Source organism: Sinohyriopsis cumingii, chromosome 10 (genome assembly GCF_028554795.1).
Source record: "Sinohyriopsis cumingii isolate HCF-2022 chromosome 10, ASM2855479v2, whole genome shotgun sequence".
NCBI classification, from domain to species: domain Eukaryota; kingdom Metazoa; phylum Mollusca; class Bivalvia; order Unionida; family Unionidae; genus Sinohyriopsis; species Sinohyriopsis cumingii.
Genome location: NC_142970.1, coordinates 58,493,327 through 58,520,758, shown reverse-complemented (window position 1 = coordinate 58,520,758; position 27,432 = coordinate 58,493,327). Strand labels below are relative to the sequence as shown.

Genomic DNA, 27,432 nt, shown 5'->3' with positions numbered 1-27,432 from the left:
GATTTGTCTGCAGCATTTGGCACACTAGACCATGATATATTACTTTACCGTCTCCAACATGTATTTGGCATTCATGATACAGCCTTACTGTGGTTCAAGTCCTACTTGGTCAACAGGACACAAATTGTATATGCAAATGGAATACACTCCAGCCCAGTTGATCTATGTTGTGGTGTTCCACAGGGGTCTGTTCTTGGACCTGGTCTCTTCATTCTATATACTCAGTCGCTCTCAAGTGTCATAGATCATCATCCAGTGTCTCGCCAACTGTATGCTGATGTCACCCAAATATACAAATCAAGCCACCCAACTGAAGTTGATGCTACCATCCAAGGTGTAGAGAGGTGCATTTCGGATGTGAAATCATGGATGACATGTAACAAGCTGCAGATGAATGATGATAAAACTGAGGCCATTCTGATCACAACACAAAGACTTTCTCATTCACATCCTTTACCTCAAACAATAAATATCAGCAACATCAACATTAAATTCACACAATCAGTACGAAACCTAGGTGTTACTCTGGACAGGACTCTCACATTGCACCAACATGTCATGAACATATGCAAGGCTGCATATCTTGAGCTGAGACGCATCAGCTCAATTCGCAAATATCTTTCAGTTGATGCCACTAAAACACTTGTGTGTTCATTAGTACTTTCAAGACTTGACTATTGTAACTCAATTCTGTCTGGTTCATCTCAATATCTGCTCCATAAACTTCAAAACGTTCAAAACACAGCTGCTCGGATCATACTTATAGTACCACGATCAGAGCACACATCCCCCCAGCTCTGTACCATACTATAGCTATCCATTCGATCCAGAATCAAACACAAAATTTGTTCTCTGTGCTACGTTTCACTGTCGGACTCTAGTCCAACATACATATCCAACCTCACCCATGTGTACACACAAGCAAGATATTTACGCTCCTCTTCTGGCAATCGTTCACTCATTATTCCAAGTATGAAAACAAAGTCATATGCATAGCGTTCTTTTGCATACCAGGGCCCAGCAATGTGGAATAAATTACCCACTGAACTTAGACACAAGGATACAGTGATCACATTCAAGAGGGCTCTCAAAACTCACTTATTTTGACTGCAAGAACAAACTTAAAGACCTAATAATGTTTCCTAACTTAAATATTCTGAGCATGTTTTTTTATAATGTTTTCTAATTTCATGGTGTTTGTTTTTGTAATCATATCATTATATGTTTTTTATTTTATCTTATAGGTGTTGTCTAATGTTATAAAGCGCTTAGAGCTTCTGAAGATTAGGCGCTATACAAAGTCCTCATTATTATTATTATTATTATTATTATTGACAGACGATTTTAGATCAAAGTTGTCATAACTTTGCATGTGTAGAGTACAAGCTGGCAGTTGGTTCTTTACTAGTGAACTTAACTTTGTCATTTATTCAGGAAGTCACACACAGACAAAATTGAAACAATTTAATATGGAAATTAACAGAAATCTTTTCTCTGCATATACTTTTTTGCTGCTATTTCATTGTAATTTCTTGAAATTATTGCCGTAATTGCTATATATATTATAACAATAATGGTCAATATTGCATTATTTCAGTAAGATAATAATTGTCAAGGTCGCATTATTTCAACAAGACATTAATGGTCAAGGTCGCATTTTCTCGACAAGATCATAATGGTCAATGTCGCATTATTTCAACAAGACGATGGTCATGGTCACATTATTTCAATAACAATAATTTTAAATGTCGCATTATTTCAATAACAATAATTTTAAAGGTCGCATTATTTCAATAAGATAATGGTCAAGGTCGCATTATTTTAACAAGACAATAATGGTCCAGGGCGCATTTGTTTTAGCAACACACTTATGTTCAATGGTGCATTATTTCACCAAGATCTTAATGGTCAAGTTACATTATTTAAACAAAACAATAATGGTCAAGGTCGCAATGTTTCATCAAGACAATAAAGGTCAAGGTCGCATTATTTAAACAAGACAATAATGGTCAAGGTCGCATTATTTCGACTGGACAATACTTGTCAGGGTCGCATTATTTCAAGAAGACAACAACAACGTTCGTTACATACTGAATAGTAATTTATGCATTTTCTTGCTTTCATTGAAGATGGCGGACCTTTTGGAGGGCTTAGATGATTGGCAAGCAGGAAAATCGCTATCCGAATGTAACCGATTCATGCTTGCCAATGAAATCACGTGTGATGTTACGTTCTTGTGTGGACAGAGACGGGAGCCAGTCAAGGCCCACAGATACGTCCTGTTTAGTAGAAGTTCCGTATTCCAGTCAATCTTTAGCAGCTCGTTAATAGAGGCAGATGGAGCGTTTCCTGTGTCGGATATAGACGCGGAAACATTTAAGCTCCTTCTTACGTTAGTATTATTGTGTTTTTGTGTCTTCTGTATTCTCACGTAAAGTAGTAATTTCTGAATCGAATGACTGCATATAAGTAGCAGTGACAAACGTCCAGATCAGCTCGGTGTGTCTCTGGAAAATGCTCCATATTCCCCATTTCCTTGGCATTTTATAGCTAATTATGTCTTAAAAATTCCTTTAAAAAAAGCAACGGTATTGTTATGTATATTTAATTTGCATTGTTTGTTGGCATTTTTCAATGATTATATGTTATACATATCTGTATTTTGCACTTGACCATTGTCTAAAATCAAGCTAATGGTCTACATGAGCAGTGACATTTATTTTGTAAACAACATAATATATAGTTACTATTTCTCAATGATTATAGAATAATTATTCAGTCATTATCGTTGGAGGTAAACATGTTTATCTGAACCCGAGTCTAGGGCTGCTTTGGGTTGCAAATTCCTAAATTGGTTGTCAACTATGAATGTTTTAGGAAAGAACTGACCTACATCCCGCCGCTGTTATCGTGTAGTGTTTTTATAAATCAATCTTGATTACTTAAAATATTACTCATTCTTGCCTTAACATCTGAAGTGGAATTAGTGTTATTGTTGTGTTCAGTTTTAAATTTGGGTGAATTTATTTGTTAAAATTATTATTCACTGAAATTACAAATTGCTCAATAATATTCTTGGTCTGAAACATTAATTTGGAATTATATTGAATTCAGACAAGAACATTTTTGGATTATATTAGTTGATGCATCAAAAACTGTTAACAGATCGCCATATTCTAGACTGTTGGCACATTAGTACATCTGAGACTACATGCACATCGACACATTCAGTATTGGAATTTATTCATAACACTACAAGAATTCAATTGGAACTTAATACATTTGGACTTGTGACAAAACATTTAGGACTGTTTGAGATTTAATTCACAATACTGTAAATTCTTGTTAAATTTACACTGTGTATTCTAGAGAAATAAATTATTTGTAGAATTTTACAAATCTTATTAGTTTTCGCTCTTTTATATTGCTTAGTTTTAGACAATAATTGTAGCAGCATACAAAGTAGTATAGTTGTAGCAATTAAATTTAGGAGTATTACGAACAGACACCCTTTGACATTTTACCTATTTTCACGCATTAGAGAGTATCATGCATATTTGCAATTCAATTAAACACCAGTTCTTTACAAATGTTGCAGGTACGATCATGATAGTTGATAAATATATTAATTTCGGGTACTACAATTCACTTCCTAAAACTTGGATAATGTAACCTACTTTTGTTGTTTTGTGATCAGTTTCGTTTAAGTGATCATTCACGCGATTGAAGACATGAAATACCATTATGCAGCATTCTTGTTTGTTTCAGATATCTGTACACCGATGACGTCAGTATAGAATTGGAGAGAGTGAACAGTCTTCTTTACGCTGGCAAAAAGTATGCTGTGAAAGGACTTGTACAAAAGTGTCTCTCCTTCCTCGAATCCTGCATGTCAGTGGAAAATGTGTGTACGGTTCTGGAGCAGATTCATTTGTATGACGGCAGGAATATGGAGGACAAGTGCCTGAAGTACATTTTTGAAAACGGAAGTGACGTATTAAAATCGGAGAGCTTTGGCGATCTCTCGGCTGCTCATGTCGAGCAGATCGTCAAATCCGATGAATTGGTTGTGGATGAAATGGACGTTTTTAACGCCATGATGAATTGGTCAGAGAAAGAATGCAGACGAAAGGGTGTCCCGGTAATACCCGTCTTTCTTTTCCTCCTACTTTTATATATTTATTATCATTTTCATCTTTTCCCTGAAAAAAAATCTTCATGAGTCAGTAAGTAATTTATCGGTGTATTTAATGTTTCCTGCATACATGTTTAGGTAGACCACCCACCACCCCTAACCCGGCTGGCCATTTCTTCACAATTGAATATTTCAAACCTCTTCTTCCCAGGTTGGGTCTTCCGTTTTCGCATTAATTAAGTATGTTTCCTAATTATATTTTGATTTTTGCTGTAATTACCCATTCTATTGTTCTATCATGTCATCGCATGGATTCAACCAATCAGTAATTGCTATTCGTCTCATTTGAAGAGTCTTTGTCCTGTTAGGCCTTTCATGGTGACTTGAATCATTAAAATGTTATTTATGTTTTAGTATTAACCGCCTAGGCCAGCTCAAGCCGGCTGCCCCAGTTTCTCCTAGGCAATGGCACATAGCAACGACATGATATAGCCAATACTGTGATGAAAGTATCATCAAAACCCAACCAACCAATCAATAATACATTTTTAGCTCACCTTGCTTAAAGTTAAAATTATGGTTTCTATAATAAGCATGAAACATAGACAAGGTAGAAACAAAAACAAGAACTGTCACTCTTTCAAGAACGTTTGCACAAGGATTTTGTCCCTTGATTAGTCCCCCTTCACCTTCCCCCCTTCTCCCTACCCCCCCCCCCCCCCCCGCAGCTGTAGCGACATTACCATTCAAAAGCCAAATTTAACATTAACCCTATTTTATTAAAAATAGTATAAAGGTATTATTACAAAAGTTCCCTTTTCTTTTTGAAATTACATTTCCCAAATTATTATTATAAATTAAGTTATTAAGTTTTTTAAGAAACCTAGTACTGTATATATTTCAGAAAAGATGCAAAACAAAACAACTTAGAAGAAAAATATTAGCTTATACGTAAAAGCATTAGTTTAAAAAAAAAGGCTTTGAAATTCTCAAGCCAAATTGTTAGCTCTTATTCCGTCCACACTATTGGCGGATATACGGGATTTAATGGGGAAAAAACCCGAGCATCGGTGACATGTTTGTTAAGCGTAAAGCAGAAGGATAAAAAAATGTAACTACGTGCCTTTATAATACAAAAAATAAAACTGTATTTCGTTTTCTTCTATCAAAAAGAGAATATGAAATATTGTATGCATTTTGCTATCATGTTTCTTTTGTGGATGCATAAATATCTATTTGCACATTGACATATATGTCAGTCGGTCTTACTGTCTGTTGCTCATTGGCATATGTGTCAGTCGGTCTTACTGTCTGTTGCTCATTGGCATATGTGTAAATTGGTCTTACTGTCTGTTGCTCATTGGCATATGCGTCATTCGGTCTGTTGCTCATTAATATATTTGTCAGCAGGTCTTACTGTCTGTTGCTTATTGACATATGAGTCAGTCGATCTTACTGTATCTTGCGCATGTACATATTTGTCAGTCGGTCTTATTGTCTGTTGCTCATCGACATATGTGTCAGTCGATCTCATTGTTGCGCATTGACATATATGTCAGTCGGTCTTACTGTCTGTTGCTCATTGGCTTATGTGTCAGTCGGTAGTAGTTAAGGGGGATCTTATAGCGTCAATGGGAATTAGCATTACAGACCCCCTTGGGAACATATAGCGTCAAGGGAAATTTAACATGGAGAAAAATCGTGGGAACATATAGCGTCAAGGGAAATTAACATGGAGAAAAAATCGTGGGACTGTTGAGCGTCAAGGGGATTTGAACATGGGAATAGGGGACTGTATAGCGTCAAAGAAATTTAAACAGGGTGGGACTGTATAGCGTCAAGGGAAATGGAACATGGGATTTTTTTTTTTTTTAAAAAATAAAAAAGGGGTAGGCAATTCAAAGACTATCTCTTTTCGAGAAATATGGCTGGCCCTGAAAAGGGCCTTTGGGTTTTCTTCTTCTTCTAATTTCTTCTTTTCCTCCACCAAGTTCTTATTTTATCTCCTACACTCTTCTTCTCTTTCTTTTTTTTCTTCTCCTCCTCTTCTTTCTTCTTCTTCTCTTCCTCCTCTTCTTTCTTCCTCTTTTCATTTTCTTCTTCTTTTTCAATTTTTTCGTTCCAATTGCGTATTCTTATTCTTTCCTCTTCATCCTCCTTCTCCTCCTTAATCTCTTTCATGACACCACTAATCTTGTCCTTTGCTTTCCTTAAGTTATTAATTTCCATCTTCACACGATGGGGACTATAGGAATAATGGTCTTCAACCAGTCTTAATAGCATCTGTTCCATTATTCCTAAGTTGTCTAAAACGTCTTGCAAGGTTTGTATTTTGTCGATTTGGTTTGACGCCATCTTCTTTTTATTCTTTGCAGAATGGTTTGAACGACGAACACTGTGGGTTATTATAGTGAAAGCGCGGACGTGATGGAAAACATCCCCCTAAAAAACATAAAATGGATCTTACCTAGATCATGACCCAAGAACGCGCGAACGTGAAGGAAAACATCCCCACTTTTCTCATTTCATATAATATAACCCTAACTATACTCTCCACATACGCTAAGAAACAATAAAGAAACCCATAATCTACTATTCACACAAACTTACTTCATCATTTACAAACACAAACACACAAACACTTACACTTCCACTATTAATAAAGAGTTAGTGTTTATATTCACACTACTCTACCTACATACATTGGCAAATTGATCGTTATTTCTTTTCTAGAGTATTGGGTAGCCCTGAAAAGGGCTGTTTTGTTTGGAACTTCATGGGCACCTGGTTAATGGTGGCACCTTCCAGGCCTGGCGCCACATACGCATCTTATCCCCCAGTTACTTTTTACCTTTTGGGGGGAGAGAGCAGAGGCAGGATATGTCGCTTCAGAATCCCAATTTTCGCTCTCTGGGATTTTGAAATTTCTTCTCTCCTTTTCCTCCTCCTCTTCTTTGTTTCTTCTTTCCTCTTTATATCTTCTTTCTTCTTCTTCTTCTTTATATCTTCTCTCCTCCTCTTCTTTGTTTCTTCTTTCCTCCTCTCTTATCCTTCCCTCCTCGACAATGGCTTCCGCGGCCAGTTCATTTAATATGCGCCTGGCATATTCCAGATGCACATGAAGCTCCAACAGTTTCTCAAGTCTCGTGTTCATTTTTTGGTGTTGATCAATCAACAAGGGTAGCTGGACTGCCGAACGAGTTTCAATTTATACTGAAAGCGCGGACGTGAAGGAAAACATCCCCCTAATAACATAAAATTCATCTTACCTAGATCATGACCAAAAAAAACAACAACGCGCGGACCTAAAATAAACACTCACTCACTTTTTTATGATACCCATCACTATTTTAAAATTTTTATAAATCACTTCAATAGACTATCCACATAAGCAAAACAATCCAATCTAACTCCAAATATACACCTCAAAAACCCAAAAAACATCATTTTAATCCACTATCCACACCAACCTACTTTATCACTTACAAACACCAACACATACCCTCACTTTTTTAATAGCAAGAGTTAGTGTTTATTTTCACACTACTCTACTCACACTCATTGGCAAATTAATAGTTATTTCTTTTCTAGAGTATTGGGTAGCCCTGAAAAGGGCTGTTTTTTTGTTGTTTTGTTTGCTATGGCATTCTTTTTTAGTTTCTAAGAATGCGATGTCCTCTGAGGATAGACTTTCTGGCAATAGGTCTGCTTCTTCGGAAAGAGAAGAAGAACTCTTTGGTGTCGATACGGCAATCGACAAAGCCTCTGTCAGGTTCAGGTTGCTGCTGCTGCTGCTGTTCTTGTTGTTGCTGCTGTTTTTGAAGTCTGTACTTCTCTGTCCATTCTTCTTTTTCCCTGTTCACTTCTTCTCTGAAGAGCTCTTCTATTAGGTCTTCAGTGATTTTTAACATTCTCACATTCTCTATTTCTTCTGGCTTCGGTATCAGACTGTGTCTGACCCTATGCAAATTCACGTAGGCTTCGTTGAGCTTAGCTAGTTTGGAGCACATCTTCTTAGGAGGATGAGTCGACAATGGATGGTTAGACTGGAAACAACCCCGGTTATTATAGTGAAAGCGCGGACGTGAAGGAAAACATCCCCACACGATTTTCGATTCGCAACGTTCAGTGATTGTCATGAGAGGGATAGTAAGAAATGAAAGAGCATCAATTCAACATTCTTATAGCTAAACAAAAGACAAAAGCATTTTTTTCAAAACACAACATTTTTTATTCAAAAATCACTTAACACTTAACATCAACAACTCTAACATTTTTTAACAATAATCCAACATTATAACATCAAATAATTTTTTTCAAATCACTAACATTTTTTCTCAATAGACAATCTACTTTAAACAAGGCTGACAACGTTGTGAATGAAATCGTGATTTCCACTGTTGGAAATCATTAGGCCATTGATGGACACTACGTTTCCTAGCTTGAGACAAAAGATAAGCATAATGGTCACAAAACCATCGATCTACTTTCACATCGTTTCTAGCAGAAGAACGAGGATCGAAATGAGTCACTAAATGTTCTAAGGAATAGCACAGGCTGCGATGATGCAGAAAATACACACAGTACTGTCCACACACCAAGGAATCTGTGCCTTGTAATTTCACATTATTGAATCGGGTGGTTTGAGCATTTCTTTTCATAAAGTCGATGATATCGTCTTCCAAAGGGGGCAATCCGTACGAATCGAAATATTCCACACATCCTTCTTGAGGAAAGTAGACGGCTACCCAGTGGCTTCCTGGGAGATGACTGTCGTCCGTGTTGATCACGTAAGCTTGATGGTCTTTAGGTTTGCGATGAGGGAGTTCATCTTTAGCACAGACGACAGGATTCCAAGAAGCCGTATACGAACTGTGGTTCAAAAGGTAATGAAGTTCCCAGGTATCCATTGTTTTGTGTTTTTTTCTTCACAGGTAATAATAAGTTGTCAATTCGATCCTGACTTTTTGCTTGAAAATGTCTGACGAATAAACGGTGATTCGTTCTGTTTCCTCACTCTGATTTAGGAGAGCTTCGATACGATGGATCTCTTGAGTGGTTAATGGTGGACAAGAATGTTCACGCAAGTCTTTATACCACTGGTGCAACACGTCTTTGTTCGAGATGAGACTCCAAGCTTCGTCCAGATACTCGTCCAATTTTTCTTCTTGACTCAACATCAGGCATTTATCGTGTTGAATTTGACTGGGATGATCGTTTTGACATCCATAGCAATTTTTCTTGATCAATTCCGTCATTTTGTCGACCAAGTGTTTGGCAAAACAGGAGACTAAATGGGCTTCTTGTTCTGGCCATCTCGACTTCATCATGATCACTTCTTCTTTTTCCACACATTCCATCTCCAAAGTTTCTCCACTAGGTAAAGAGGGATAACAGTCTTCCATGGTTTCTAGTAATCTAGAATGACTTCTCTCAAACTGTTGATTTCTATGGTATTGTCGAATTCGGCATACAGAATGACGTTCACCGTTTCATCAGGGATTCGGTTTGCAAATTGAATTTCCACACGAATCTGGCCAGATTTTATAGGGTGGAAATGTCCCTCGTCGCTGCCTTGGTCAGGAGTGAAATCGAAAGCCCACAAAGCATAGCCTCCTGTGTAATCCTCGTACGTAATACCGTGACTGGTGTTGGTTCCTAACTGGCCGGTGGCTTCGTACAGGGACAAGTACGATCTCAAGTAATTCTTCTTCTCAAAGTCAGGTTCGAAAGGTCGGGTACACAAGGTCTTGCCATCGCGACTGACTTCGATCTTGGACACGCCAAAGTGTTGAAAGTAGAAAGGATTTTTACCCAAATCTCCGTTGAAGGCTGTATTTTCGACGATACCAACGATCAAACGTTTGGGTAGCTGTCCTTGAAACAGATGATCTTCGATCATGGATCGTTGTCCCTTGGGAATGGTGAACGTTTTCACTTCCACGCGTCGGATGGGATACTTAGCGGTCGTTCTGCTCAACGTCTGACTGATGTCGTTACCCACTTTAGGTAACACTTCCACACGGCGTACGTAGAGTCTGGCTTCCTCGATGACAGTTTTGCAAACAGTAGTACCTATCAAATGGAAAGCGGCACTGCTACGATTCAGTCTCAGGCGAACATTCACCCCGTTTAGCAAATATTTCTCTTGCAACCACATGTCCAGATGTAAACGATCCATCAGTTCTAAACTTTGTCCGTTTTTGATTTTGTCTCTTCGTTCTACAAATCCGTCATTGTTTGGTGTTTTGCTTGCATCAGTTTCGAATCTTTCAAACTGGCCTGCTTCGTCAGCTTCCCATATCACACAGGCATTGAGATGAGTGTTCTTGGCATCTATTCCGTACGTCAAGAGATTTTCCAGGTACGCTCGATAAGGGTAAGTATCCATGCTGCTGCTGACCAGTTTGTTGTTCAAGTACAAGTCCACTCCGCTAAACAAGGAATGCATGAAATTGTTGACGGGAGCTATTACCTCATCGCCATCTAGGGTCGAATTGTCCTCATCGACAACTTTGACTTTCAAGTACAAGTAACTGCTATTCAGATCGATGTAATCTTCGGGCTGTCCTTTGATTTCAAACTCGATGGGAGCTGAGGCTGTCAATGAGGAGACGGGGTGAAATTCCACCCACTGGGATTCTTGCATCGTCATCATGGTGGGGGGCATGGCAAACAGATCCAGTTCCGTCTTGGAACAGGCGCAAGACTCTCGGTGCATCATTTTTTCTATGTTTCAATAATCGAAAACGTCTAAGTCTCGAACGGTTCTTCTTTTCTTGGCCTTTTTCGCTTGAAGTCTGGTGAAAGGGTGTTTTCTGCGTCGTCTCTTTCTGCCTTGTCCTTGCTGAATGCCTGACTCGGTAGCGTGCAGGGCATTTATAGGTGTGTCTCGTCGGCCTAAAATGTCTTTACCCGTTTGCAGCAAGACATTTTTGCCTGCCCTCATGAAGGCTTCTTTAGGGTTTTGTTTGTCGATGATGACATTTTGGAGAAATTCTTTGCCTTGCGTCAGTGCCGCATCTTTCAAAGCGTGCAATCCGCGTGTCACCATCGGTTTCAACACTGGGGCCACCGAACGAAAGGCCGATTTTAACATGTCTCCTAAACCGTGTCCTCACTGTCGAGCAACCCCTCGGTACACTGGATACATGACTTACTTACGAGTCGTGAGAGAACCGTTTTCGAAAATGGAGTTTCACCGTGACTTTTCCTTTGGTGAATGGAATATTTTGTCCCAAATCTCCTTTTATAGTAATGTTGACTGTGTCCAAATACGACTTGCTGACAGGCAAATAGTGAGGATGGACAAATTCGCGGTGGACGTGGTAAGTGTTTCCACCTTCCTCGTCAGCGTTTGCGGCAGAATCCACTTTGAAAGGAATGACACGCAGTAACGGTACGGAGGTGTGTCCCACCACGTTATACTCCACCACATCGGAGTACACGAACATCAAATTCAGTCCTTGGTTCAGTTCTACCGGGGTACGAAAATACTTGGCAAAAGAATCGTTGTCAGAAATGACTGGTAATTCACCTTTTTCTTTTTCTACTTTCTTCCTTAGCTCCATGTCACCGCCCATCATGTCAAACAATTCATGACAAAATAAGAAAGACATGATTTTGGGCCCCTCAGGAAATTTCATCAGGAAGCGACGAGCTGTTTTGTGGTACTCCAGGGTGACACTTTTTTTGACACTTTCCAAAGCTTTCAGAAACACACCATTAAACCTGGTGGCTATGGTGTTGACCAAATGTTGACCACTAAAATAATAGCCTGGGGGAATGAACAAGTGATAGGTGGTCCACTTTGAATTTGGTGTACGGGTTTTCTTGTCATATTTGCTATGGGTATCCATCCACTGTTGCATTTGCTCGTCATGAACTTCCACATCAAATTTATTTTGATTGGGAAGGACATTGAGGACTTGGGTCGGGTGAATCATTTCTACTAAAGCCACTTCCCAATGGGCTTCGTGATCTAAGGGGATGGCTTGAGGTAATTTGGCCGTGTAACAGCACAACGTGTTGTGGGGAAACACCTCCATGGAACTGTCACTGGGTAAGGTTAAGTAAAATTGGTTTTGGTGACTCATAATTCCAGAGTTCTGTGGCTGTCGGAGGGGATATTACTGGACGTCAGAGACGTGTCTCCGCCCAAAATGGGGTTCTGGTTGTGGTTGGACTGGTGACTGGCACTGGCACTGGACACAACGTTCCCGTTCGAGGAGAATTTCAGGGAGGGATTAGGAAGCAGGTAACCGATGCAACTGCTCAATAAAATGGTCCACTATTGTTTGTCTCCTTGTTGCAAACTCAAATTGGCGATGGCTGCCCCGATGACACAATACACCACGAAGATTTGGCAGAAAAAGACGATTTGCGTTTTAGGCACACGTTCTCCACACCACACCCACAAGGGTTGTTTTTGTAAATCTTGCACAGAAGAACTAGGGGAAGAAGGAGTGGTCGACGTAGCTGCGTCTGATGTGTGAAAGGGCATGATGGTCACTTCTTCTTTTTATAGTCGATGACTTGCGAAGCGTCGATCCAAGAATCGAAACTGGGTGGATATCCTTTCCAACGTACTTTGACTTCTTTGACACGTCGTTTGCCCACTTTACGGGTTCTGCGCTCGAGAATGCTTTCGATGTCGTACACGTCGTCTTCTTTTTTGGTGACACGTTGTAACTCGGGCAAATAAAACGTTCCTTTGAGTACTTCTCCGTTCATGTCTTCCAATTTATAGACGGCAGGATGACGGCCATGTACTCGTCCAGTGACGCGAAACAATTCGGTCGTCCAGTTAGGTAAGTAACCTTTGTCGAAAGTGCGTTTGGTTTTGCCAATGCGCACCCAATCTCCTACGACCAACTCTCCACTTTTTTTGGGGACAGCCCTCGTCGGGGACGTACCAAACAGACGCTCGAACACCAGCACTTCGTTGTCGGGAGTCACGTCTTGCGGGGCACGTCCGATGCTTCGATGGTAAGATTGGTTGTACGCTTGCACCAGGTGCGGTAAGATGTCGATGTACTTCAGAGTGTGGTGATGCGTAAAATATTTCCACATGCGTTCTTTCAAAGTACGTTGAAAACGTTCCACGATGCTGGCTTTGGTTTCGGGATTCTCGGTGGTAAAAAAATGAATGTCACGTTTCTTTAATTCTTTTTGGAAAGCTTGGTTCAGAAATTCGGTGCCTTTGTCCGTTTGCCATCGAAGAGGGCGACGACCGCTTTGTTTCAACACCCGTTGCAGGGCTCGCACTAACTCGCTGCTCGATTTGGAAGTCAAAGGCACGACCCAGGCAAATTTGGAAAAGACGTCGATGACACAAAACAAATATTTGTAGCCACGATTGTAGCTGGCCAAATGAGAGACATCGGCTAAATCGGCTTGCCATTGATGATCGATGCCTTCCACTCGGGTGCGACTTCTGGCAAACTTGCGTCGAATGGGTTTGTGTAAAGTGTAGGTAGCTTGTTCTTGTAACCATCGTTGCACTTGAGGTAAACGGAGACTTTTCAGTCGAGTTTTGGCAGCACGATACAATTTTTGAACTCCTGCGTAACCTGCAGGATGCGAGGGATCGTAGTAAATGCTGGCTAAGACTTTTTCCATTTTTTTGTGTTAATAAGGCACCCACTCTTGGAAGAGGCTACTCTTTTTCTCTTGGGGTATTTTCTTGGATTGCAAGGCTTTGCGTGTGCGACCGGCAATAGGTGTCGAAGAGGAGGATGTCTGAGCAGGGGATATCGGTTCTTGTTTCACTTCTGTCTTCACTTTCTTTTTCTCTTGTGATGAAGAAGGGGTGGCCATCATCTTTTTAATCCATCCAATTCTGGAGGTAGGTGGTGTTGTTAACTTGCGTACTTTTTCTGGTGGAGTTTGAAACCCTTCTTCTTCTTCTTCTTCTTTTCCTTTTTCTTTCTTGACCACTGGTACCGGTACTGGTACTGGTACTGGTGATGGTGCTGGACTTTTCATCAAGGTCTTAAAATCTTTCAAAGTGGGTAGAGCTGTTTCGTCTAAAGCTTTCTGGTGAAAGAGTTGCAGTCGTTGCAAGAGTTGACCGTACTTTTGCGATTTTTCTGTTTCCGACAAATCTTGGCGATCCATCAAGGACTGCAATTCGTGTTGTAACTGGGACATCTCGCTCAAATTGGGATTGGGAGGTAAATGCGGGGTGCGTTGTTCTTGCCACCGATGGTATTCCATCCATCGTTTGTAAGGCACTAAAGCTAGTTTTCGTCCTTCCATGGGGTTGTCAGGGGTGAATTCTGAGATCTTGGGACTTCCGAAGGCCTTTTTATCTTGCTCCCATCAGTCCTCCCAACATGGTTCCCAAGACTCCTTTCAGTATGGGGCCTGACAAGAGAGGCAAAATGCCTCCACGTTGGACCAACATCTTCTTTTTTTGACGAATGGGAATTTTCTTTTGAACCATTTGGCGAAGAACGTGACGATGTTTGCCTAAGCATTGTTTCTGGTGTTTGGACAAAGGGATTGTGCCTTTCAAAACGTTCAAACAACATTCGCACACGGTATCGATGACCTCTTTGGAGGCTGTTTGAATGAGTTTTTTTCGTAGGGGTGGAGAAGCTTTGGACAGGACAGATAACAGGTCCCCATGTTTAGCTAAACGTGGTGGCAGTCCTTTCCTTTTCTTTCCTTGGGGTTTTCTGGAGGGTGACATTTTTGCTTGTGGGTTCCGGGACATTCACCGAACAGACACTAACGTCGATGACTTAACGCACACCCTTTTATCTTTTTTTTTGGGACTATCGCTTTGTCATAAAGGTGACAATGTTTTTCCCAAAATCGCCAAGGAATCCTCCCCTTTGTTGACGCCTCTTTTTCTTGGAACGACTGTGTCTTTTCTTAGGGTAATGTCGATGCTTGGCTAAGCGCTTTGTCGGATGACGCGTCTGCCTTTGTCTCTTTCTTTTGTGGCTTCTTGGAGGTGACATCTTTTTTACAAGTTCACTGATACCCCGACTTGGTCACAGGCTCTTTTTATACTGGAACGCGTCGCCACTGATTGTCTTTACGGCGTATCAACTTCATGACAGGCATGACACGTCGTGCAGGGGTACGTAACGGACTAAATCGAGTCAGTTCTTGCTTGGACAAATCCAGTAAACTTTGTAACATGCCCGATCTTTCTTGGACTTTGATTTTGGGAGAAGGTACTTTGTGAGCAGCAGCCACTGCCACTAAATTGGAAGGTCCTGCCACTGGGGAAGTTCTTTTGGGGGTCATCAACGGAGATGTTCTTGGTGTAATCAACGTCTCCAAGTACTCTTCAGTTCTGGGTGTCATCAACGGAGAAGTGGATGAACGTGAGGATGCTGGAGACGCAGTCACTGCCGTGGCAGGTCGTGGTTTGCGAGTGTAAGGCTGCGTCCTGGCCGCAGTGCCTCTCTTGCGACTAGTTTTCTTCTGTGGACTTTTCTTTTTCTGAGGACTTTTTCTCTGTTTCTTTTTCTGGGGGCTTCTTTTCTTTTTCCGGGGTGGTGTCTGGTAAGAGGAGGGTCCCGCCACTGGAGAAGTTCTTCTCTTTGGGGACTTGGTCTTTTTCTTCTTGGGGCTTCGTTGGACTTTTGTCTTAGGGATAACTTTGGGGGCATTAGGATCCCATCTTAAGAGTGAGCGAATGATGACCCCTCCTAGAGTACCGCTCCCTCCAGGTTTCAAAATGATTTGTTTTTTGGTTTGAGTGTCGATGCGGGGATCGGCCAGTTGGACCAAAGCGACTTTGTTTCGATCGAAAAAGCGTTGGGTTTGATGAGGAATCTGAATGATTCCTTGGAGTAATTGACGTGCCGTCACCGTGAACCATCGTAAGACTTCTTTGAGACTAGCTTCTAAGACACGAGCTCGTGTTTGTGGATCTTTTTCTCGACTGATGCCATACAAGGCACGAATCAATTTGACGGGAAGATGCGACTGAAGGGACGTCATGTTCGCACTGAGAGTGAGATAGACGAAAAAGGGTCTGAGGTTTTTATAGATTTTTTGATGGGGAGTGAAATGAAGTCGAGGACGGAGACGTGTACAGGACAGGCCCTCCGTCTTGGCACCAGTGGTGAAACAAGTGGGTACGAAATCGCAAATCCTCAGGAGTCGTAGGTTTCAAATCGACGAGTAAATAGGCGTGTGGCGTTTGAGTGGCATCGTCGTACGCCTGAGTCAGCCAAGGCGTTCCTAACTGTTTGGCTAAGACTTGCACTTGCGATTTATCTCGAGGGCTTTTAAACAAGACCACGTAATGCGCATTGAGACTGATGGTGCGATGGGCTTTACTTTGTTGAAACAAATTTTGGGTGATGTAAACGACACTGGCATTACGGTGATGCCCTTTGCGCGTGAACCACAATTTAATTTCTTCTTCGTCTTCTCCTAACATGTCGTCGAAAATGACCAAATGGGTTAGACGGGAGTCAGAGACGATGCCGTCGTCTTCTTTAGGAATGCCTTCCACAAACACGATGGAATCGCCTTGACTTTCTAGCAAAAGGCTGTACGCCGATTGCCACTCTTTGTAACACCACACGATCCGTTGAGGGGGCCGATCGATCAAATGATGTTTATGCTCGATCAAACGTTTGACGAATTCGGTTTTGCCTGAACCGCTAGGTCCAGCAATGAGCATGTTAAAGGGATGGCGAAGATACAAAGCCTCCCAACTGGCACGATCTAAGTGTTCGTCGATGACTTTGACAGTAGAGGAAGAGGGAGCAGAGACAGCAGAGGTAGCCATGGTGTGAGAAATGTCACTTGTGACACGAAAAACAAACAAGACAAGAGTTTATATACTTTTTTCAGAACACGTTTATTGAATGTTTCAAATATGAACACGAAAGACAAAAATACATACAACCCAAATAGTGATGTACAGGAATATGAAACACAGCAAAGTGATCAAAGTGGAATATAAACAAGTGTCTGTACAACATGTTTTGGTTAACCAAGATGTCCTAGGGACAGTGTGTAATGTTCTTGCAGTCTCTACATGAGGTATTGTCACACAAGTGTCCTCCCGGAATGACCTTTCAGGAATGTCCATGACAGTCCTGTCCTGAAGCGAGTGGTTGTTCTCGGTGACGGGTTCTTCTGGCACCGTCACTAACACAGGTTGAAAAGTAACTTTTTTCCTTGAACAACTCTTGTGCATACTGGGCCACTTCTTGGGTCCAAACCTCAAAACCCCCCTTTTTCCAGTCACGAACATCTGTCCAATGAGGGTGTAAGTCACAAGCTACACACACATCGTCATACACGTCTTGGGTAGCTAAAAGTTGACGAATCTTTTTTTCCTGTTGAGGTCGAGAAGTATCCAGATGAAACCGCAAGGCTTTGAGCAAAAGGAGTTTTTCGTGACCATTTAAGGCCATGGAGGTGGTAAGTACTGATCGTAAAGAGTCCACAAAGAATCGGCTGGTAAACGAAATCCCAAAAAACAAGTCACTAAGACACACACCACTTGTCGTCCCAAATTGAATGGATACAGTTCTTGTAATAATCGATGGTAATGATCCACGGTTTGAATATGGTCATTGAGTTCCTTCCACGGAATCTGTTGGATGACATGTGACATAAGTCGTGGCATGGCAGCCTGTTTTTATAGTCTCTTTGTTTCGGAAACAATACACGTACTTTCTAGCCAGAGATCTTCGTTCTCCAGTAGGGAATCTAAATCTTGCATACTGTAACCGAAACTTCAGAGTTCGTTTAGAAGTTTCCTCTTCCTCTAAGTAGATTCCACGTAAAATATGTTGATAATCCTTTAACTTGTCTTCCTCAATGTATTGCTGTAGGTGAATCTCGAAGTAACCAAAATAATGAACATTTCGATCATTCACTAACTCAAAGTGTTGAACAAGGTCTGACCACTGAAACAATTTCTGACGAATCAGTTCTCTTATACCATTCAGGTACCAGTGGTTAAAGATCTGGTGACGTAACGGATGCAATTGTTCTTTACGTTTGACTTGTATTTTCACCAGCTCTCGGTAAATGCGTTCTCTCAACTCCACAGGCAAAGCACGAATGTTCTCTAGCAAAGTATCCATGAATAGGTCATACTAAATCCTCTTTGGTCTGACACAAGAAATGTACTCTTTGCACAAACATGGTTTCACTTCAGTGTCAAATTTAAATCGTTGAGTCACTAATCTACACATGACAATTCGTTCAGAAGTTTCCTCTTTCACTAAGTTGACATTGTGTTCAAGATGTTGGTAATTCGTTAACTCTTCCTCTGGAATTCGATGCAGTACGTTTACAATGATGTAGGTAGAATCGTCCATACCAAACCAATCCTTTTTAAAACTAGAGGATCGTTGATCAATGTCTGTCCGATGGAACACTTTCAATTGAATCAATCCTTGTATAGCCTTCAGGTACCAGTGGTTCAAACACCGGTGACGTAACGGATGCAATTGTTCTTTACGTTTCACTTGTATTTTGACCAGCTCTCGGTAAATGCGTTCTCTCAACTCCACAGGCAAAGCACGAATGTTCTCTTGTAAAGTATCCATGAACAGATTATTATTTATGGTAAGAAGTTACTTCAATGTCTCGGTCCCACTAAGGGTAAGTAATGACAATTCGGTGACCATCGAGCATGTTCTACGTAGGCCGAATCTTGCGGTTCCCAGTGGTGAAGTGTCACATCGCAACTGAAGCACCTGACTTTATCTCCTTCGCCCAAGTAGAAAAATCCGGCTCTGGCTAATTCTTCGGGGGTCGGTCCTCCCAGATACTTTGGCCATTTTCCTTTGAACGATTGAAGACGATTTTCAAAGTCGCAGTATTCCGACAAACGCACAGGAAACGAATATTCGTTTTTCACAGGTTCGTTTCGATGAGGGTTGAGTGACATGGGTAGGAGTTTGCTCAAGGCTGGATGACATCCGTAGGGGGGTAGACGTGAAGGTGAACATTCCCCTTTAAAACGAAACCCAGTAAAATGTCCAAGAGGACGAGCGGCATCACTTTCGCATCCGACAGGTTTGACACGCACAGCATCACTTTCCATGACAGGGGTAGGGGCACTAAAGTTCCCATGATGCTTTACGGCATCGCTCAGGTCACAACGTACAGCATCGTATCCATCGCAAGGCTCACAATCGCACTCGTCTGCAAACTCCGTTACGCAATTACAATGGTAACCACATGGACAATCGCAGTTTCCTTCCGGACATTTTCCGTCGCAATGCCTGGGTCTTATCCATCCAATATTAGTCACACTAGAAGAAGATACAACTTTTTTACAATCCCCAAACTGGAACGATGTCTCTTTCAAAGTATTCATCTTGTTTGCTCGGTCTTGGTAGTCACAATGAACGATCGATCTTGTCTAGGGTTCCTTTTTATATACAGACCAATACCGACGTGACCGTACGGTAAGGTGAAATGATTGGGAAGTCGAACTCGCTTCTGGTACACGATTTGATAGACTTTTTCCAAGGGTCGACTGACGATGTGGTGAGTGGGTAAACGTACAATCTTGTTCGGTTGATAGGTGGTCACTTTAAAGTTTCCATCCTCTTCCGATTGCAAGGCTTCTTTCAATACCCCAAAGTTGACCACTCGACTGGTACGATGATTCAGAGTCAGTCCTTTCACTTTGCACGTCGTGTGCACTTCTCCTTGTTTGTCCCGGTATTCGTAGCCGTAATTTTTGGGACCGCCACTGACGAAACTTAGAATCTTGTCGTCGGGATGCTCGTCTGTCCAGGCTCCTAAACGGTCTCCTTCGATGTCAGGGTGATGTTGAATCGGGTGATGGATGTAAATGCAACTGTCCGTGTCAAAGTACAGGACGCGTTCTTCTAACAGTTCTAAAGCTTCGTACAATTTTAAGCGAGCATGGGCTGTCACGTAAGCCGCAATGATGACATTTCCAAAGGGGTCGTCTTGTACAAAGTCCAGATCTTCTTCGTAATTGACTAAGATCAAATCCTCGCGAACGACGTCCACGTGTTTCATGAATTTGGTTTTGTCGTGAATCATCTGGAAGTAGCGGGAAGGTTCTGTCAAGTATTCCGTCTTGGGTAAACACGGACGTTGTGCCATTTTACCCCACAAGCAATTTAACATCACTTTGGCAAACGATCGCCTGCCTTCGTTTTTCTCGATGTGGTCTAAAGTGATGCCTTCTTGTTCGTAGTATTTCTCTTTGAATTGTATTTGGTCTTCGGGAGTGTGACACCAGGAAGGATAGCCGCTGGCTTCTTGCTTCAGTTTCAAAAAGGCATCCACGTAGTCTGCGAAAATGCCTTTCTGAGTAGGGTCACCCTTGTGGTATTGTTGTGTCTTGGGAAAGTGGCAAATTTCGTACACTTCTAACAGCTGGTATCCCATGTCCAGAGCTTTGAACAATTCTACGCTGACCCAGGTTCCCGTCAAGGCCCGTTCTTCCTGGGTGTGCTGACAAGGTTGGTCTTGGTTGCACGTTTCGGCACAAGTACGGCACAAGGGAAACATCAATTTGCCTTGACAATGGTGAGGTAAGACGGGATGGTATAGGTTCGTGGGAGGCAAAACTTTGCACTTGATCAAGCCTTCGTATTGTCGAATGTTGACCAGGTCGATGTGTTCCGTCAGCAATTGCGGGTGCCCTACAGGAAAGCGACAATATTTGCACACGTAGGGATACAGCGAACACACGTCCAAGTATTTGATTTCTTCTCCTTTCTCTTCGTCGGCTTGGTACAGCAAACAGGTGGCATTGGTCCTTCCTCCGTACAAACTATCCCTCGGGTTCAGCGGGTCCATGAACTGGTAACTTTCCACGAGGCGTTTAAACTCGGGATCGGTTTTCAAACGGTGATCGTACTCGTGTTCCCACATTTCCACCACTTGGTATCCTTGCTGTTCTAACTTTAGGCGTCGCTGACAAGTGTCCTGGTACAAGTCTTCCATGGTTCGTTGTAAAAACTGATTTTTAGTGCCACGGTCAGGGTAACAAACGGGACATCCGTGAAATAAGCAACCGTTAAACTCGTACACGATCTTGGGGTTTTCTAAGTCCCAGCCATCGACCGAATACGTTCCGATGGTCTTTTCACCCCCTCCGTTGCGAGCATGCTGAATCCACTTGTCTTCCTTGTCGCACAAGTAATGTAACCAGCGTAGGGCTTTGACCGAGTATTGACGCTTGACAAAGTGGGTCGTTTGAGGACTGATGACAGCCACGGTGTTTTCAGGCATGAATCGTTGTCGATACACTAAGGAACACGCTTTGGCAATGGTGCAAGCTTCTTTCAAAGGATCGACCCCTCCGTGTTCCATGAACAGTTCTCGAAATTTTCCACAGCAACGCCGTAAAATGTCCACGTCGGAACGACAATACTTTAACATTTCTTCCTGAAAGTCGAAAGGGTCCAAAGCGTGAGCCTGGTACCAAGCGTAGAAAGCTTCTCGTTGTTCGGTACGCATGTTGTCGGGGTCGTAATAGTGAGCCTCGGGCAAATGGGGTAGAACGGCGTGTTGATTGGCTTCCGTATTGAAAAAGTGTGGAAAGTACCCTTTAGCCATTTCTGTCATTCCAAACGTTTTAGGCATTCGACTCAAAGGCATGGCCAAATAGCTCATCGAATCTTTAAACTGTACTTGTCCCACTTGCATGAAAATGATTTTGGCTCCGTTCAAAGTCACTTTAGGACGTTCGGTGCCTTGTTCCGCATAGTACCTCAAAAGAAACTGTCCATCGTATCCGGAGAAATTGTGAGCCATCACCGTGGCATGGCAATGACAATCTCCGTAAAGTTCGATGTCCTCTTGGCTCCACGTCTTGTCGACGGGGTCTAAGACCCATTGGGCAAAATCGGCTAACGTGTTGGGTCCCCGAAATATTTTTTCACGCCCTCCAGGAATCTTGCTGCAGTGAGGGCAATGACTGAAGATAGGTTCTTGAATGCACTTCTCGCACGCTCGATGAGCCACGCAGAAATTAGGAATGTGAATGCCAGTCTCTTGCATGCATTCGAAATCGAAAAAGATGAAATTGCCTTTCTTCTTGTGACCGTCCTCTTTCTCTGGTGGGGGTTGGTATTTTTGCACGTAACATTCGTGTTCCAAGTCCACGATGTGGTGACAAATGTGACATTTTTTCTTTCCTGAACATACGTGTGCCTTGGTATTATTGGTACGTATGACTTGTTCACACGTAGGGCACAATCTCAGGAGTTGACAAGCACATTTCTTCTGTGAACCTTGCGTTTTCAGATGTTGTTGGTAACAGGTAGGGCTGACAAACGTACGCAGACAAGTTGAACAAGGCACTGGTTCTTCGCTCAGACAGGGTTGAGCGGCCAAACATCCTGAGCATTTCCATCCACAATGCTTGTGTTGCTCTCGATTATTATAACCATGGTCACATTTCTCACAGTAATAACCGTATCCCAGGAATCCAGTGATACTGGTAATGGTATCGAAATGGTCATCGTGATGATAAACATGAATGTATTTTCCGTCCTTAAAATCTTGCCCTCGAAACAACATAGGCCCTCGCACTTCTTGAGGGTGCACTTTCAAGGTGTATCGTGGAGCTAGGACATCTTGCAATTTTTGCATCTCAGGAATGCCACAGGGTGTGTCTTTGGACAGGCCAGCTTGTTGCAACAGGAGTTCTGCTTCGTTTCGTTGTTTGGCTCGGTCGGATTGTTGAATAGTTTTCCAGGTTCTTTTCCATTCTACCGTGTCGTTCTTGTTGGCATAGGTTCGTCCCACCACGATGGCACGGGCTAAACACATCTGGTCATGAGGGTTGTGAATTTGGACAAGGCTACGCTTAATGCTGCGAAGGTCGTTCACCAATAACATCTTTTTGCGTCCTGTCCCTTGAGGAGGAGAGACGTGGGTCATGTCCAGTGTGGCTTTTCCATCGGTGATGTCAAACTGGTCATTAGATTGTTGCACGTGTTGAATCTTGTCCATGACTTTGGAAGCGGTCAATTCTGCAGGGGTGCTAAACTCGATCCAAACAGGGGATTTCAAACCGTCGTGTTGTATGGAAAGTCTCAAGCGATCGTCTTCTTTGGGTTGACATTGTTGCTTGAGTGAAGTGAGCAAAGAATCCCACACTCCAGTGATAAACACTTCTGTTTTCTCTAACGGCACTTCAGCCTTGAAATCTTTAAACTTCACCGTGTATTTGTAAGCCGTGGTTCTAAATTTTCTAGAGGAGCGCTTTTCCGTCTCTCGAATGGAATAGTACTTTTCAGGGTTGACTAAGGGTGGTGAACTTGGTTTAGAGGGTTCGGATTCTGGTTCACTCATGTCCTCTTCAAAATCACTGGCATGAATTTGTGCCAAGATTTCAGCCCTGGTACGAGGCGATAGATCACGTTTCTGCCTCTTACTTCTTTCTTCTTCTTCTTTCTTCTCGAATGAATGGGATCGTTTCATCTTGAAAGCAAAAAGTCAAATGACTCAAGTTCAAACACCATAAACTACTTTATAGTCATGGCAGACCAGCGTATATAAAAGGGTGTGTGTCTTGTCCTTTCACTATTCATTTCACTCTCAAGCCGAGCACAACGATGGAAGAGACTAACCAGATGGAACGTTTCGTCAGAGCTTTGCGAGGGGTCATTAGAAAATTCTCTTCAGACCAGCCTACGGACTACTCTCCTTCCTTTCGAGATAAAAGTCAAGATACTTGCTATATCTGTCAGAAGAAAGGGCATTGGTCTTCAGAGTGTCCAGACCGTGAAAAAAGAACAAAAACAGGGACTAAAAAAGACAAAAGTCAAGATACCTGTTATTATTGTCAAGAAAAAGGACATTGGTCTCCAGATTGCCCAAAAAAGAAACAAGAGGAGTCAGAAGAAAAAAAGGATTCTTCAGAAGAAGAGAGGGATTCTTCAGAGGAAGAAAGAAGACAATTCTATTTACAAGAGGCAAAGAAAGAGGAGAAGAAAAGAAGAAGGGAAGAAAATGAGGAAAAGACGGTGAAGAAATTCAAAAAACAGAGAGACTAAACAAGGAGAAAGAAGAAGTCAATGAACTTTTAATTAAAGTGTTGTGTTGTGAATTGTGAATTGAATTGTAAAAAATGGAGAAAAGAATAAATGAATGATATAAGGTAAGTGTCTTTGAGTTATGATTTTAAAATAAGAAGCTACACTCACGCACTCATACACAGACACGTACTATAAGGGTAAAATGAGTGGGGTTTATTTTTTTTTTTTTTGAGTTATTGGCAAATTGAAATTGTATTTCTTTTCTAGAGTATTGGGTGGCCCTGAAAAGGGCCTTTTTTCTTCATGGTGAAAGGGTGAGTTTAAGCAATCAACTTTAACTGCCTTATGCCTTTGCCACGGCCAAGGCCTACTTCTGGACTGCGTAATGTTGATGATGATGATAATGATTGGGTTGAAATCACTAATGGTGGTACGGTAGGCTTAGTCACAGGGTTAACGTGTTTAGCTCGGGAAGGTCGTATTCTCTTCGGTCGTGATAAAGAAGTCTGATACATTTGTTTCAGACTTCTTAACTCCGCTAAAATGTCCAACAGTACCGTGGCCGTTTGATTTTCACCCTCTTGTTTCTTTGCTGCTACTTCTTCTTGCTGTTGCTGCTGTTGTTTTTTTCTTACCTCTTCTTCTTGTTGCTGTTGCTGTAGGAGAAAAGCTTGTTCCGCTTCCTTTTGTCGTTGCATAAATTTCTCCAATTCTTCTTTCTGTCTCTGTCTAAAATTCTCCACTTGCGGTAATGAAGAAGGTAACGAAGGTTCCGGAACAAATTCTTGCGAGGAGAGAAAATCCACAAAATCCCAATTCACTTCTTCTGAAAGTAAGTCCGAGTTCCCTTGAGCAGTCTCCCCTGCTGGTGCAGCCCAATGGATCGTTTTCTGAGTTTCCGTCATGTTGAATCACTGTCGCATAGATTGACTGCACACAAGCGTTAGCGAATCTATATTGACTACGTGACGTCACAGACTGCTCTCTTCGGATTGGATGCGGGCTGACTGAATTCTGTAACGCGTGTTCGGATTGGTGAATGAACTCAATCCGTTTCAATCCCTCCTGTCCCTATAAATAAGCGCCGTTCACTGCATTGATTCACCTATTCTCGTCGCTTCAAGATGTGGACTACAGTTGAGTCATCCACCCTTGTGTCTTCCATGATGTTTCGGACAGACTTGCTTATGTATGTCCGATCGAAGTGGACCGTTGTCCACAGGACAAACACCAGCCTGTGGATACGTAGGATCTACGTCGAAAGACAAGGATGCCTGAAAAGAGTGCTGATGTACGGACCAACAGTAAGACGCAGCCTAAGGAGAAGAAGAAGACCAATGCGGTGCCATTTATGTTTATGAATACATTAACATAAACCCAAAGGCCCTTTTCAGGGCCAGCCATATTTCTCGAAAAGAGATAGTCTTTGAATTGCCTACCCCTTTTTTATTTTTAAAAAAAAAAAAAAATCCCATGTTCCATTTCCCTTGACGCTATACAGTCCCACCCTGTTTAAATTTCTTTGACGCTATACAGTCCCCTATTCCCATGTTCAAATCCCCTTGACGCTCAACAGTCCCACGATTTTTTCTCCATGTTAATTTCCCTTGACGCTATATGTTCCCACGATTTTTCTCCATGTTAAATTTCCCTTGACGCTATATGTTCCCAAGGGGGTCTGTAATGCTAATTCCCATTGACGCTATAAGATCCCCCTTAACTACTGTCGGTCTTGCTGTCTGTTGTTCATTGGCATATGTGTCAGTTGCCCTGTTGTTCATTGCTATATTTGTCAGCAGGTCTTACTGTCAGTAGCTCATTGACATATGTGTCAGTAGGTATTTTTATATTTTTATATTTTATTTTATTTTTGCAACCCAGTAATAGGTTGACCACTGGGTCGGGGAACCATCCCAAGGTCACCTTACAATCTGGTTATCAGATAATATAGGGATAAAAAATCTAATCTACCTAAGAAGAAAACACACACATACACACGCATGCACACATGCATATGGCACACAATCTAGGTGACATGGACTTTGTGGTATCACAGTATTTTGTTCCTGTTTACCATCAAGTCAGATACAAGTTACATGTTCATTATTGAGGTCCATTTTTGAATAAGTTGGTCCTCTTTTTTATTTACCTTAGCAGTGTATTTTTCAATGTTCTTATGCATTGCAACTATTTTTTTAAAAGCAAAAATAAAAGGATTTTTCATATTGAATCTGTAAGTATAAATATAATATTTTGCCAAAATAAGCAGGAAATTACCCAAACTGTCCAGTTGTTCACTTCCTAAGAATGTTTCTTTTTTGGACAAATGTACAGTATTTGGGCAAAAAGGGCAATAACGTCAATAAACGGTACCAAAACTGTGAAGTCATGCAAGAGATGCTCAATACTTTCATTTTCACTCTTACAGAAAGTACATTTGTTGTCATTTAATATGTTAATTCTTTTCAGAAAATCATTAGTAGCGATTATTCTGTGGATTAAAATTAAAAGAGATCAACTTGGTATCCTTGGTACAGCATTTTGCCCGGCTATAAATCGTATACCACTCATCACTTCTTATATTTTTATTAAATACTTGCATTCAGGTTTCTTGTTTCGTAGTGTGATGCCTTTTAACTTTCTTTAAAAGATCTTTCTAAACAAACTTGAGTGAATTTTGCTTTTGCAGGTTTATTATTCTATCCTTCTGCTTATCAAAATTATTATGTACTAAATGGTTTTGTTATCGCGTCTTTCCAAGCTTTTGGAATTTTGGATATTAAGTAGAAGTATTTCAGAAAATCATGGCTTCCAGTTTTTTGTTTTATTATTTCAAAAGGTATTAAATTACCTTGATCATCTGCTAGATCATTCACAATTTTAAAACGTGTCACTAGGTCTTACTATCTGTTGCTCATGGACATATGTGTCACTACGTCTTACTATCTGTTGGGCATTGTCATATGTGTAAGTCGGTCTTACTGTTTGTTTGTGCCTGCATTTTCTCAGTACTTATTATTGCGACTACGACGACGACAACGAAAAGTACAAGGGAGACGATGACAAGAACGATCTCGACGACGTCCATAATGATGTCGATTATTATTATTGTTATTATTATTATTATTATTATTATTATTATTATTATTACGTATATCTGACTTAATTTATATATATTTTAATTTTATTGTTTGATTGTCAGCTTTAAATTTTTTTTATTCTATTGCCTGCAATTATAATATAATCTTGTTTACGTGATTTATCAAATTTTTTCAGAAAATAGTTTGACCTCTTGACAGTTTATTTGGTATACACTTAAAG

The 27,432-nt window shown here is 41.4% G+C and overlaps 1 protein-coding gene across 2 annotated transcripts in view; it reads left to right on the top strand.

Moving 5' to 3' along the window:
* Positions 1-27,432, top strand: part of LOC149790205 (BTB/POZ domain-containing protein 6-like) — a 40,676-nt gene that overhangs the window by 5,346 nt on the left and 7,898 nt on the right. For both annotated transcript variants that reach the window (XM_089972208.1, XM_089972207.1), the window contains exons 2-3: positions 2,130-2,392; positions 3,769-4,141. In XM_089972208.1, coding sequence (XP_089828334.1) covers positions 2,130-2,392; positions 3,769-4,141 — 636 coding nt within the window. The remainder of the gene's footprint in view (positions 1-2,129; positions 2,393-3,768; positions 4,142-27,432) is intronic.